At 49.4% G+C, this 14,935-nt stretch overlaps 1 protein-coding gene across 1 annotated transcript; it reads right to left on the reverse strand.

The window, feature by feature from the left end:
* Positions 1-7,804: 7,804 nt before the first annotated feature.
* Positions 7,805-12,798, reverse strand: NKX6-1 (NK6 homeobox 1). Its single transcript, XM_040237258.1, has 3 exons — positions 12,135-12,798; positions 10,217-10,389; positions 7,805-8,071 (listed from the first exon to the last, which is right to left on the reverse strand). The coding sequence occupies exons 1-3, from the start codon at positions 12,796-12,798 to the stop codon at positions 7,805-7,807; spliced, it is 1,104 nt and encodes a 367-aa protein (XP_040093192.1).
* Between the last annotated feature and the right edge of the window lie 2,137 nt (positions 12,799-14,935).

A 14,935-nucleotide genomic window follows, 5' to 3' on the forward strand; every position in this document is an offset into this window, starting at 1 on the left:
CTAGGATCAAGTTACCAGCAAGAAATGAAAACCAGAACTAGGGTTCAAGTCTTTTGATGCTAATGAAGTTACCCAGTGATTCTTCCACATCACAAGGGGTCATTTTCTAATGAGTTCAAGTAGTCATAAGAGATGCCTTCCTCCAGAGTCTTTACCTTCAAAACACCGTTCTTTATCTAGAGAACAGAAATAGTTCTGTTATGTACTACATTAGTTATCTGTGCTTGGACTTCCCAGGTGGCGCTAGTGGTAAAGAACTCTCTTGCCAACGCAGGAGAGCTAAGAGACTTGGGTTCGGTCCCTTGGTTGGAAAGATCCCCTGGAGGAGGGCATGGCAACACACTTCAGTATTCTTCCCTGGAGAATCTCCATGGACAGAGGAGCCTGATGGGCTACAGTCCATGGGTCACAAAAGAGTCGGACATAACTGAAGCAACTTAGCAGGCATGCACATGTAACAAATTACCCCCGGATGTAATGACTTCATAAACCTTGGTTACCTCATACCGTTGTTGTAGCTCAGAAATCATGGCACTTAGAAGGGTGACTCTGCCTCAATGCACTTCATGAGGTCGCAGTCACATGCTGGCCAGGGCTGCAGTCACATGAAGGCTTGAGTGGGGGTAGGGGACCTGATTCCAGAGTTCACTTAGCATTCCTTGAAAATTAGGACTCATGATTGACAGAGGCCTCAGCTACTCACCAGAAGGCCCACCCCATGGGGCTGCTTGAGTGTCCTCATTGCATGGCAGCTGAGTGATCAGGAGAAAAAACAAGGGGGATGCTGCAGAGCCTTTTATGACCCAACCGCGCAGCATCACTTCTGCCTCACTGTGTTCATCAGAGTCTCTCAGTATAGCCGCTCTCGGGGAGAGAAGCATTATGCTCCATGCTTTTTTTAAAAAAGTAATTGTATTTAGTTAGTTCATTTGGCTGTGCTGTGTCTTCATTGCCACACGGCTTTTCTCTAGTTGCAGTGAGCAGGGGCTACTCTCTAGTTATGGTGAGCAGGCTTCTCATTGAAGTGGCTTCTCGTGCTGCAGAGCGTGGGCCCTAGGACGCACAGGCTTCAGTGGTTGCGGTGCAAGGGCTCAGCAGCTGTGGCTCCCGGGCTCTAGAGCACAGGCTCAATAATTGTGGCACATGGACTTAGTTGCTCCTTGGCATGTGGGATCTTCCCAAACCAGGGATCAAACCTGTGTCTCCTGCATTGGCAGGCAGATTCTTATCCATTGGACCACCAGGGAAGTCCTAGGCTCCCTCTTTTAAAAGAAAGAATATCAAGGAATTTGGAGAAATATTTGAAAACCACTTTAGGTTCTTTCCAGTGTAAATATCCCTTGTTCCCACTTCTACTTTAACTTTTCATACCCTTTCCTCCATTGAAGAGTTATCCTGTGCAAGACAGTAGAGGCTTCCCAGGTGGCACCAGTGGTTCTACCCAGTGGCAACGCAGGAGACGAAAGAGACTGGGGTTTGATCCCTGGGTCGGGAAGAACCCCTGGAGAAGGAAATGGCAACCCACTCCAGTCTTCTGGCCTGGAGAATCCCAGGGATAGAGGAGCCTGGCGGGCTACGGTCCATGGGGTCACAAAGAATCGGAAAAGACTGAAGCAACTTAGTACAAGAGAGCAGGGCCTGAGCTAGAAGTGACTTGAGACTGGGCCTTTCAAGACCATCCAGAGCTTACTCGGCCAGGCACTGTTCTAAGAACTTCACATAGGTTAACTCACTTAATTTTCCCAGTAACATTACGAAATAGGCACAATTATCATCTCCATTTCAGAGATGAGAAGACTGAATTTTCAGCACCCTTACTTTTCTCTGGTCTGTATAAGCAAATTGGTCCCAAACAACATACTGACTGTTGATAGATTTTTCAGAAGGCATGCACCTTCAGAATTTTCTTTGGAAATAAAACTGTATTATAGAAGTATGCTGATTTTTTTTCTCAACTGAATATCTCTGCTCTCTTGTAATAACTGAGTATATAAGATAATTATATCTCAATATTTCCTTTGGCTTCACCAAGGTAGACATAGGCAGTAACATTAGGAAGGTCGTAGGGCCCCTCTACAAAAATAATACACATTCATTAAACTCTTTCTTTCTCTATAATGAGGAAGGAATTCACCTTTGAATAGATCTTCACCCAAACTAGCCCTTATTATTCAAAGCAGACTAAAATAGAAATCCTAGATGAGGCTTCTATTTCAGAATTCCTGCCAGGCAACAAAGAAACAGTATGCTCCACTTTTTTCCAAGTGTGATATTCAATGGAAATATCTGGTCTGGGCCAGAAAATAAATGATGCATATCTAGATATTCATCTTTGAGGTGAATAATCTGTTGGATCAAAGAATAAGGCTGGAGAGTGAACTGAAGCTTTCAGATAAACCTTCCAGTTTATGGAACTACCCCAAGCCAATCTCTGGAATGCTCTGCTGTGCTTAGTCGTGTCTCTTTGCAACCCCACGGACTGTAGCCAGCCAGGCTCCTCTGTCCATGGAATTGTCCAGGCAAGCATACTGGAGTGGGCTGCCATGTTAATGCTGAAGACTGAACTTTAGGAAAACAGCCCAGCCCTTTTATCATCCTACTCACACCATCACCCTACTCTCCAGTCAAGCTTTTCATTAGTAGATTTGAGGAATATATTATTGTGATTTCCACAGACCTTGAAAAAGGCTACATTAGAGAGACTGTTTCTCTGTGAAGCTGGAGTCTAAATGCTGCAGAACAAAATATACAGTTTCTTGTCAAAAAACGGAAGGGTAGAGAGGAACCGACTTTTCTTAAGTTACACTGGAGAAGGCAGAAGAATATTTTTTGCATTTGTGTGTGTGTGTGTGTGTGTGTGTGGTGGAAAGGAGAAAATTTAGAGAAATCTGCTCAGATTAACCTAAAATAGAGTTTACAGATGAAATCTGCTGCTTCCTCTGTTGTTATTATGTGAGTCTATTGTCAGGGATTGACAAAAAAGTCAGTCTCTTTTCAGCTATTCAGTGCTAGGAGTTCCCAAGCGGAATTTCACCTCTCCTGTGTGTGTGTGTTTGAGTGTGAGTGTGAGTGCTGATGACCAGCTTAATGGACAAGACAGTGGAGATCTACCCTAGCTGGGCTAATAACACACTCATGTTCAAGACATCAGGCTCTAAAAGTTTTCAAAGGCACTCTCAGGCCTGTTGCCTAATACCGTATTTCTAAGAAGAGCCAGCCTCCAGGCCAGATTGCTTGCACACTGAGTGGTGAGGGGCACACATCTTTCCAGGGAAGAATGAACCAGTTTTGGCTCCTCCCAAGTAGAGAAAGGGAAAGTGGATTACGGTACTCACGTGCTTGGGAAGCTGCTCAATAGACCACAACTTCTGGGAAAGAAGGTGTAGAGCTTTACAGAATCCTCTGAATGTGAGCCAAAGAAAGGTAAAATCAATTAGAACTGAGCCTGGAATTTGCGGACTGAGAAAGTAACCGAGTAGGAGCTTCAAATTATGAACGTAGCTGGGACATCTGAGAGGCAGGAACAAGGCCCTTCGCTTCCAGGCTGAGTGCCCTCACCCAACCTCACTGGGTTTCCCTTTATAGGAAAAGACATTCATGTATAAAACAAAAATGAGAAAGCAGTTTTACCTTCCTTTAACCACACACACACACAGAGCCTTCATTTTTCTCATTTTGTTTTCCATGTTGACACTTTGTTACCTATAAGCATTTTTAAAAGCAGAGGTGGAGTGAAGGATAGGGGAGATGGGTGAAGGTGATCAAAAGGTAGAAAGCATCTGGGCATGTAATGTACAGTCCATTGAGCATGGTTAACAATACTGTAGTGTATACGTGAAAGTCACTAACAGAGTAGATCTTAAAAGTTTTCATCATAAGGAAAAAAAAATGTGCGGTGATGGATATTAACTAGATGTATCATGGTGATCATTTTACAATATATACATATGTCAAAACTTTATGTTATACACCTTAGACTTACACAATGTTATTTGTCAATTTTATCTTAATAAACTTAAGGAAAATTTTTTTTAATAAAAGCAGAGGTGTATTGGGCCACTTGCTGTTACTTTTTGTTTTTAAATCATGACCCCTTTAGCTGTCATGACTGATTGGCAGGCTTAATCAGACACTTATTGCTGGTTAAGGTCCTAAAATTTTTGAGCCATGATGAAAAATAATTCTTACTCTCCCTTGCTTAAGCTGTGGAGTGTTTCCTCAGCTTTCGAACCATGCTAGCTCTTAGGAGAAACATTCCTGTTGTGCATACACGGAACTAAACCAAACCAACCATGATAAAGGAGGCCTAAGTAAGGTACCCCCCACCCTCTCCTCCCTCACTCCCAGTTTTATGATGCCAGTTGCAACTGGTGGCCAGCTGGAATCCTGGGTGGAAGTAAATTAACTGGAAACGCCAGTCACTGGTGCAGTCCCCTGGGATAAAGGAACGAATGCCAGTGCAACATGGCCCCAGAGCGTACCTCTGGCTGCTGCCTGCACAACTCAGGGCTCATCAGTGCTCAAACTGGCAAGAACAACACTCTGTCTGCCCTCTGTATATCTGCCTGTAGGATGGGGGCCAGGCCACTAGCTTTGACACTTCTCGGATGCTTTAAACACAAAGAGCTCAGAAAGAATGCTTCCTGAAGAAACTAGAAGAGGTGTCTCTCCACCTACCTAACTGGGAATAAATGCTATAGACCTAGAAGCTTCCCTGGTGGTTCAGACAGTAAAGAATCTGCCTGCAGTGCAGGAGACCTGGGTTCAATCCCTGGGTTGGGAAGGTCCCCTGAAGAAGGGCATGGCAACCCACTCCAGTATTCTTGCCTGGAGAATTCCATGGACAGAGGAGCCTGGCGGGCTACAGTCTGTGGGATAGCAAAGAGTCGGTCACGACTAATCATAGCACATTTACTTCTTGGGAAATGCTTCAGTCTTGGTTCCAAGTTTTCTATAAGTGATACTACTCTCTATTACTACTACTACTACTGGCATAATAGTTTTTATTATTTTATTTCCGAAAGAGCATTTCTAATTATCTGGTGGATTGTTCCTTTCTTAGGAAGCAGGAATAAATAAAAAGTTGCTTGGCTTTTCAAGACAGAAGAGGGATGGAAGAAGATAAAAGTAAGTAAATTAAGTAGATAAGAGACTTTCATTTGGTGCAAAATAAAAAATAATAATGTGGTGCTTTAGGATAACAGACTTGCTCCACCACTAGATTCTTTCAGAAAGAGAAAGATGAGAGACAGAGGGAAGGAAAGAAGGAAGTGAGGAAGGGAAAAGATTGATCTTATTGTTTACATCTAGGATTTAAATTCAAAACCTCTTTTGAAATAGCTACCTCTCTGTAGGACACACACCTTAGTCTTGCAAAAGTGAAAGTGAAAGTCGCTCAGTCCCCTCTCTCTGCCACCGCATAGACTATACAGTCCATTGAAATTCTCCAGGCCAGAATACTGGAATGGCTAGCTTTTCCCTTCTCCAGGGGATCTTCCCAACCCAGAGATCAAACCCGGGTCTCTCGCACTGCAGGCAGATTCTTTACCAGCTGAGCCACAAAAGAAGTCTCTCGAAGAGAACAGAAATTTAGAAGTTTAAAACTTATTGGAAACTTCATGGACCAACTAGAGAAAAGAAGTAGGGCAGATTTGTATCCTTCCTTTCTGTTAAACCATGCTTTGAGGAACGTAGCCTGCAATAAGTTACTTCGAGCAATTTTATTCCCAGTTTTTACGGTTTTTTTATTTTTATGTCATGTGGGTCTGAACAAAACAGACCCACATTTTTTTTACCTAACACGCGCCTGAAGAATCTACTGAATTCTATTGATTTTTCTCCCTTTGAACACAAGCTCATTAACCTGAAACACTAAGGGGATAACTATATTTCACTGAGCCTATAACTGAGTGTCTGAAAACAGAAAGATCCCAAGACAGTAATACAGCTCTCTCCTTGGGATTCCCAATTTTTATTTTTTCACAATTTCAGCTGCAGAAGCTGTGGTATTGCTTCCTTAATCCTAGAGAATCCTAGAGAAGAAGCTTTCTTGAAATATAGCCTTCTTTATTGTAATGTTTAGCAAAATCAGGGGTCCCAGTTTTCCACCAACTTCTGTATTCTTACAACCTACTGGGGAGAAAATGTTAGCATCAAACAGCAGCATTGCCCCAACAGCCAGCTCCACTGCCTCCTCTCAGCGAAGGACGCTAAGGCTGAACTGAGAAGCTATCTTGGATATATGGAAATGAGGTCTCCCCAAAACCTCCAGGGACTTTCTCGCAAAGGAAAAAGCAATCAGGAAAAAATCAGACAGCACAGACAAGACAGCAGAGGCAGCCTGTTGGACAAGTCTCTCCAAGAAGCCCGTTGAATGGGGCTGCATTTATCTTTCCAATCTAGGAGAATGAGAGATGTGACCTCCCCCCTTCCAAAATAATAATAATAATGTAACAATTATTTTACCCAAGAAACCAAGATAAAATGCTTGTGGTCTTGACTTTTATTTGAGATCTCAGATGAGATCAAATGGTCTATATAAACCCTTTGATTCAAGGCAACAGACTTCTTCAAACTGTTTTTTAATTTGATTTATCCTTTGAAACAGAAAGTGCATTACATTTAACTGGTCTTGCAAAGGGGGTTTTCTTCTCTTTACAAACCGAATTCCTTATATAAATTAATAAAAGTTAAAGATGCTAATATATCACCGTTATTAGCTTTAAAAAAGAAAACAATTTACATAGTCTATAGTATTCTTATGATACAAAACACTTCAAATTCAATTACAGCAACTAAATGGAGTTTTCTGTTTCTGACCCAGAGCGGTTGTAACAATTCCCACCATCTACTTTAACACGCATTTTTATCCGAAAGGAGTTAAATTAAATACAAGCTATCGTAGCCCCATCCCTCCCCAACACTTTCTTTAAATCACTAATAAATAGCAACAAACGACTGTGCAATTTCAGAGGGGGACAGAGAGGCTGGTTGGGGGCCTTCCCTGGTTCCACGTCTTCTATTTCAAGTCCTGGACGGGGGAAACCGGCTCGGGGCCAGGGGTCGTCGGGGAAGAGCCAGAGAAGATGTAGGGGGAAAAGAGACTGAACAAATCCAGACCCGAGAGGGGCGCGAGAGGGGAGGGAGAGTGAGAACATTCCTGTCTACGCTTCTCCAATTAATTTAAAAATAAAAGGGGAACCATGTGGTTTGAATTGCTCTTAAAAGCGGGAGGGGAGCCGGGAGAAGGAGATCCATCTTTTTATACCAAATTTCAAAAAGAAAGCATCTTACATTTTAAATATTCACAATAAAGTAACTTCTAGTCAGTGTGACTCACGATTTATTTACAAAGAGCCTTCAACAGGTTACTTTAGTCGGCACAGCAGTTTGCGGGGGAGACTTGTCCCTCTTCCCATCGGTGGCTCCGAGGTCCCCCGCGCGGTGAGTGTCGGAGGGTCCAGACCGGGTCTCCGCGCTCGCCGCCCCGGCCGGTCTCCAGGCAAAACTGGGGTGGGGTGGGCTGGGGAGGGGGGCGGGGGCGGCGTGAGGAGGGGGAGGGGGGAACACAGAGAGGGAGACGCGGCTGGGACACCAGGCGGGGGCCGGAGGGTGGCCCCGCTGCAGCATCAGTTCGGTGCAATTCGTGGTCTTGTCTGCCACGTCTCGTCATCCTCCGAAGTCTCTGTCCCCTGTCCCTGCTCCACTCGTAAGTTACAAAAATAGATATATACATCTTAGAAAAGAGCGCGGGGCCCCGGCGGGCGGGGGACGCCAGGCCGGCGGGCGCGCGGGCGGCGGGCGCTCAGGACGAGCCCTCGGTCTCGGACGCGTGCAGCAGGAGCCCGCCGCCGCCGCCGCCACTGCCGCTCGACTTGTGCTTCTTCAGCAGCTGCGTGATTTTCTCGTCGTCCGAGTTGGGGTCCAGGGGCTTGTTGTAGTCGTCGTCCTCCTCCTCGTTCTCCGAGGCCCCTTTCAGCCGCTCGGTCTCCGAGTCCTGCTTCTTCTTGGCCGTGGCCATCTCGGCTGCGTGCTTCTTCCTCCACTTGGTCCGGCGGTTCTGGAACCAGACCTGGGAGACCGAGAAAGCGGAGAAGAGGGGAGATTCGAGGGGAGGCGGGGTGGTGGAAGGAATTTCCGCGGAGCAGAGGAGCCAGGCCGTGGGCCCCTGCTCCTGCGGGCCGCCTCCCCTCCCCCCAACGGCGAGACGCGCTCCCCCGCGGCCCTCCCGCGTCCGGGCGGTCAAAGTCGGTCTCCATAGCCCGGGTCTCGTCCGCGGATCCGGCACCAACAAACTGCCTGCCGTTGCCATAGTGATAGCAACACAAGAGTATTGAGGTTGTCACTGAGCGATTTCTCAGAAGAGGAAAAAAAAAAAAAAAAAACCTTGGAAACTTAAACTGAGTTTCCCTAAAAGACTTCGCTTGCCTACTTTCTAGTTGGAAGTAGAAAACTTTTCCCCTCTGTAAAACTGCCTCCTAATGATTGCAATTCTATTCGTTTTTTTACTTTCTCAGATTCAGGTATTTCAAACAATCTGAAGCGTACTTGCTTTTTAGTGAGATTTGTGGGGAAAGACACAGCATTTACGCTAATAACCTCTGTTTTTTTCACTTTTGGATATTTGTTTGTTTCACTTATTTCCGGTCTGAAGACACACAAAAATGGTGGGTAAACACGCTCTACCCATGTATACTTGTATGATGTAATGTCAAATAAAAAAACTGATAAAACACAAACCTCAAGTCAGTGATAATAACCAACATAAGTGCCTGAAAATATTTAATAGCTTAGTTGAAATCATCATAGTAGTTTGTGTGTCTCTGTCTCTCTTGTTTAATGTTTTTCATAAAACCAAAGACCAAGGCAAAAATCTTCATGAGTTATTTTTTTAAAGTGAAATTTTGCCAATTACATTATTTCCCACTATCAGCATGCCTGGTCTTTCCAATATTATTTTAATATTGATTCTCCCTAAGACATTCATTTATACAACTATTTAAAGCCTATTCATGATTTTTGACATTGTGTTTGATACACATATTTTAAACCTAAAGCACCAGCCATAAGTAACCAATTTCCCAAATATATTGAAGCATCCTCTCTTTATGTTTCTCATCCATTTTCTCATCTGTTATGTATTTATCTAGAGAATCAGAATTGTTAAGAAAGTGATTTTTAGTTTCTTTATGCAGCTATAATAATTCATTTCTAGCCACGTAGACATATTTATGGTGACAAATGAAGACCTCCAGACTACTGTGGTAAACTTTGCACCAACCACTGCAAAAAATAATCTTAACAGTGATGGTACTCTAATGGTCACATACAGAATCACTCCTGAAATGCACTGATATAGGTATCTATCTATCTATATATACACATAGAGAGCACGATATAGCAAACTGAAGAACAAAAGGGACTACTGGAAATACAGGAAACCACTAGATTTACGGGACACAGCTGTTTCCATCCCTTTATTTTTCAGGAAAAGAGAGCTCCAATTTGATTCCCTGGAAATATACTGTACAACTCAATTATAAGCTAAGTGACATTTTAATTATAAATTGTCATAAACAGTAAAACCTTACATCTATTGATAAACTTCTGTTTCATAATACAGCCATAATCTTGTTAATTCACTTGGAAAATTACTACTCCAAAGTGACTGCCTTCAGACTCAGTTAAAAGCAGGTGCATCCACGTTAAGGGGTCAAATCTTGTGATTTATTGGGTTTTTTTAACCTGTAAGTTAATACAGTAGCACTATAATGCTGATCTACATTAGGAAATTCTGTAACTAGTGGAGCCTGAATTGACAAGCAAAAGCTTGAATATGCTTACAAATAGAACAAATAGAAGCTATCTAACTGGCCTCATGTATTCTCAGGGCTGATATTTCAGTAATGTTTTTATTCTCTAATAATGGAGAGTTCCCCCAGCACATGCTGCTATCTAGATTAACCTAATTTCAAAGGCGGGGGCTTGATTCCTTTTGTTCATCAGCAGTTTGCCCGCCTGTGAGACCCAGAGCCTTTGTAACTTACTCCCCCCACCCACCAACCTCCTTCGCTGATCTCAGCTCTCCCCAGGCTCTGCAGACAAGCAACCCTGGGCGGGTGGCTATTTGTTAGTTTGGTGTGTGTGTGTGTGTGTAGGTACACATGCATGGCGTACACAGGGGCGCTATTCCTCGAGGTTTGCAAGGTCCACTCACCTTGACCTGACTCTCCGTCATCCCCAAAGAATAGGCCAAGCGAGCCCTCTCGGGCCCCGCCAAGTATTTCGTTTGTTCGAAAGTCTTCTCCAGGGCAAAGATCTGCTGGCCCGAGAACGTGGGTCTCGTGTGTTTCCTCTTCCCGTCTTTGTCCAACAAGATGGATCCTTGATCTAGGAGAACGGATTTTTTAAAAGGGAAGGGAAGAAGCAGTCAGTTATGCGCGGCTCCATTGAGAAGAAACGAACTCCAGAAACCACGTTGCGGTGGGAACCGAGAGCGTGCTCCTCTGCAGCACTGAGAAATGCTGGGGGGCACTTACGGCCCCACGGCTCTTCCCCCCCCCTTTGCTTTTTTTACACCCACCTGTTTCTTGTTGTTTTTTGTCTTTTAAGCGGGTGTGTTTGGAACTGCATTAAGTAACCTTTGGCCCAACAACGACGACCAACTGAGAGCTCATCGCTCAAGTTTGCCGAGGCTGTATCGCTGGGGCCCTGGAAACGGAGTGCGGGGCTGGGGGCTGGTGGGCAAGTCCCCTTCGTCGCCCGCCTAGTCTAGTTGGAGGCGCTTGGTCTCTGGGCCTTTGCTTGGGGACGACTAATTTTGTTCCTCGAACGCTTTCCTAACCTGTGCCCGCGCCACAAAGGGCGCCTTGTTTTAGAAACACAAGCGAGCTAAGTCGCCCCCCAACCCTAACGCCGCTGCGGCCGAGGGGGAGGGGGCGTCGCCTTTGTTGGAGGTCCCTACGTGGCCGTCCGAACACGTACAAAAGCGTCTCCCCGACACCCTCACCCGCCCCCGCCCCTCCCAGCCACCCCAGTCCCGAGGCTCCCCAAGGGAGCCTCCACTTGGCTCCCCCAACTTCCCTCAGTTACTGCCGCTCAGCCACAGAGCTGAGAAGTGAGATCCGGAGACGTGAGAAACTTCGGGGACTCGGTCAAAAGCAAAGAACTGAGCGAGAAAAGGAGCGGGCACTGGGCCCTCAATGCCACCCGGGAGGATGGGAGCTGCGTCGGCGAGCTGGCCGACTACCCAGAAGATTAGAGTTATCCTGGGCTAACTCAGGTGGTTTCCAGCAAGATCTTTGACGGATGCTGCCTTTCCCCGCATCCTTGGCCCGCCACCTGGTTCATCCTCCGGTTCTTTCTCCTATTAGGATGTTGAGAGCCACGACGCCCCTCAATATGTCCAGGCCCAAGACGTCCCGGCCCTTGGGGCCGAGGCAGGTGGAAAAAACCAGGGCCCAGCGGTGAGGAGCGGCCCGAAGTGGCGCTCGCCCTCGTGCACCGACTGCGGACCCGTCTTCAGTGGGCTCCCTGGGCTGCGTGCACTCGCAGGAGGAAGGGGGGGGGGGCGGTGAAGACGATCAGGTGAGGTGGGGACACCCTAGACCAAGTCGCACATGCAATCACAGGCGCTCGGCTCAGGGATGAGAAGGGCTCGTCGATGCCGTTCCCCCACCAGGAGGCCAGTGAGGCTGCGAAGATCGAATGGGACTTTGGCCTGGGACACCGGAAAGCTGGAGTGCGGGCGGGGATGCAGTAGCCTCTCTTGCCCTCCGCACCTCTTTAACCCAGGAGGGGCCTACGGTTCCGGGCCGGGTTGTTCCGGGAGCAGCTGGGGCCTCGCGTGAAACACACGTCCCGCATACCGCGGGGTGTTTCACGGAGACGCATGCACACGCGCTCTGCTCCGCGTGCCCGGGACTTGGGAAGACGGGCCGCCTGGACACACCATGGAGCTCAGGAAAGCGAGAATCCCTCCCCGAACGCCCTGGCCCATCCTAAATCGTGTGATTCTGGCGCTGCCAAACTGCTCGGCGGGCAAGAGGGTGGACCCGGCCGCCTGCACACCAGAGGCCGTGACCTGAGAGCGGGCAGAACCAGCACAAGTGGGCGCAGCAGGCGACTGTACTCACGAGGGGTGCAGGCCAGGCGGGCGTCCCTCCAGGGTGGGCTCTGCATCACTCCCGGCCAGAAGATAGGCGTCCGTCCGGGCAGCTCGGCGAGCGGCTTCGGGTACCGACCCACGGCGGCCACCGCCGCGGCGCTGGGGCTGAAGTAGAGCCCGGGCGGCGGCGGCGGCGGGCTCAGGCTGCTGAAACGGGGCAGGCCGGCCAGGAGCCCCGCGGGCGACGAGGCGGCGGCGGCCGCCGCTGCGGCTGCGGCCGCAGCAGCCGAAGCGGAGGTGGACGAGGAAGAGGAGGATGAGGAGGACCCGGAGGGCGAGGCGGAGGGCAGGGCGGCCCCTGAGGCCACCGGCATGGAGGGCCGGCTCAGGATGTCGTTGATGCCGTGCGGGGTGGCGGCCGAGAGCTGCTGCGGGGGGCTGCCCAGGGCCGAGAGCCCCCCCGCGGCTGGGGGCTTCAGGCTGCCCGGGTTGTGAGCGCCCAAAGGCGGGGAGGGCGACGACGAGGAGGACGAGGAGGACGAGGAGGAGGGGGGGCCGGCGGGCAGCGGGGGGTAGGCGGCGGGGTACAGTGGGGTCTTCATTTCTGCCATGCTGTGCAGGGCGGCCAGGGGCGGGCTGCTGAGCAGGAACGCGCTCTGCCGGGGGCCCTCCATCGCCCCCACCGCTAACATCCCACGACCAGGCCGGAGCCCGCGGCCACGCAGCTAGGGCGCCGGCCCCTGCCCCTTGGCGGGGCTCGGGAGAGCGAGAAGCGCCGCGGGCGCGAGCAAGGAGGCGCTCGGCGGCGCACCCGGGGGCGACGTGCCAACGGGGCCAGGAATGCCGCCGCCGAGAATTGCTCTCGGAACTGCGCAGCAGAAATGTCCAAACACACCAGTGGAGAGGCGGTGGCTGGCCGAGACCAGCGAGCAGCGTCCGGGTGGTTTGGGCTGTCCTTTCCCTGCTAGAGTCCTGGATTCAATCTCAGGCTCCTCGTTTCTTCCTCACTTTTTCCTCGCCGCTCAAAGAGCGCAACTTCTCATCTTCTCCCTCTTGGAAATAAGCAAAACCAAAAACCCCGTCCGGACCCAGAGAGCTCGTAACAAAGTTAAGAATCACCGAATCTTTGATGTGGGGAGAGTTGGGGTGGGGGGCCGGCTCGTTTTCTTCGGGGAGGTTCAAAGAATGCCGGATTCCGCTCGACGAGCTCCAGTCTTACTTGGATGCCCTGCTCTTTCGGCCACGAGGTTGATTCGCACTCGGCGCGCGGCGCAGGGAGAGAGCGCATCCAACCCCCGGGAGGGTTTGCCTCTGGGCGGGCTTCCTCCGCCTGCTTTGCCCGAGGCTTCGGCGCCAGAAAGGGCAGTGCCACCGATCTCCGCGGCTCCCAGACTCGGCGCGCCGACCCGTCTTCCCCTGTACGCCACGGGGTACTAGAGTTGCAATATTGAAAAGAAAAAGAAAAAGTGGGGAGGAAAAACACAGAAAAGCAAAGACTAAGTGAAAAGTCTGACGCCTTCAGTTATGGCTCCACTCGTCTGTCCACTTCTGCAAAGGGGCCTGGCGACCCCGGCCCCACCCCGCCCCCAGCGCCCTTCTTCCTCTCACTCTCCGCCTTTGCCTCTTCTGTCTCGCATTTTCTTAGCGACTCCACAGGGTTCGCTTTTCTAAGTCCTGTCCTCCGGCCAAGCTGACCCCCTCTCCGAGGCTGTTCCACTACCTCTCTCTCCTCTCCTTGCTCCCTCCGGGCCTGACAGTTCAGATGAAGCTCTCAAAGGTAATAAAACATTTGCATCACTCCCTACCCCTCTTTAGCTGGGGGACGAGAGGGAGGGGGAGATGGGGGGTCCAAAATGAGAACTTTGAAGGACGTCACTCCGAGGCAGCCGGGAAGGGCGGGCCCGAGGAGCGGGGAGGCTGGGGTGCAAGCCGGGGGCGTAACCACCGTCTCCAATAGAGCTCTGCCTGGGGCCTCGCGTCGCCTCCGGGTCACGCCCACTCGGAAGCGCCAGGCCTTCCGATTGGCTGAAGGGGGCGAGCCGTAGGACCGCGCCCGCCTGGTTCCCGCCCCCTCCCACTTCTATCCCGCCGGTGGGCGGGGCCAGGGGCGGGGCCTGGCGAATGGTGCGGTTCGGCCTCTGGGCCAGTGGACGCCTCAATTAATTGTGTTAAATAAAATGGGAAAGGGGAGGGGGGGAGCAGAGACGAAGAGGGTATTACTTTTTAAAGAGAAGAATAATGAAAACCCAGCCCTTTTATGGAAGAGCAGTTCATATTCTTCCCTCGCCTCCCCCTCGCCTGCTCTCGTCACCCTACCCCCCCCTTCCCCCACGAGCTCACGACGCCTCACCTCGAACAGAGTCTGGTCTCTTGTAAAATGGAGCTAATGGAGCAGGCAGCCGGTGCAGCCCTGGCCTAGCTCCTTCTTTTGAAGGGATTAATTAAAGGCCATCTGGGCTCTCCCAGGATTGTGTAAATTAATTTGTTGCTCCTTAAGCCTTGGAGATGTCCTTAATCCCCTTGTAGGCCGAAGGATCGCCCTATTCCATCTTTGCCACCGCCTCGCTTTCCTTCTCTGTTTATTCTCTTTCACTTTTCTTTTTATTCCTGCGTCTCCCCCCACCTCCACAAACACAAGATGTTATCATTTATAGGTTTACTCCATTCTCAGGGAACGGAATCCACTTACTGGGAGCATTTGTTTCTCATGTGATGTTTCAACCTGAGAGCAGTGAACTTTTTAAACTTTTCTCCCCTGTGATCATTATTTGTTTTGAGTTTTACGGAGTCAGAATCATCAAAATTGAGGTGGAGTCTTTAGATACAAAA

The sequence above is a fragment of the Oryx dammah genome, unplaced genomic scaffold (assembly GCF_014754425.2).
Source record: "Oryx dammah isolate SB20612 unplaced genomic scaffold, SCBI_Odam_1.1 HiC_scaffold_3, whole genome shotgun sequence".
In the NCBI taxonomy this organism is placed as follows: Eukaryota; Metazoa; Chordata; class Mammalia; order Artiodactyla; family Bovidae; genus Oryx; species Oryx dammah.

Coding starts and splice junctions, on each gene's coding strand:
- NKX6-1 (XM_040237258.1), bottom strand. CDS start 12,798: ATGTTAGCGGTGGGGGCGATGGAGGGCCCCCGGCAGAGCGCGTTCCTG. Junction 10,390..12,134: donor CCGCCTGGCCTGCACCCCTC/GTGAGTACAGTC, acceptor CCGTTCTCCTAG/ATCAAGGATCCATCTTGTTG. Junction 8,072..10,216: donor TGACGGAGAGTCAGGTCAAG/GTGAGTGGACCT, acceptor TCGGTCTCCCAG/GTCTGGTTCCAGAACCGCCG.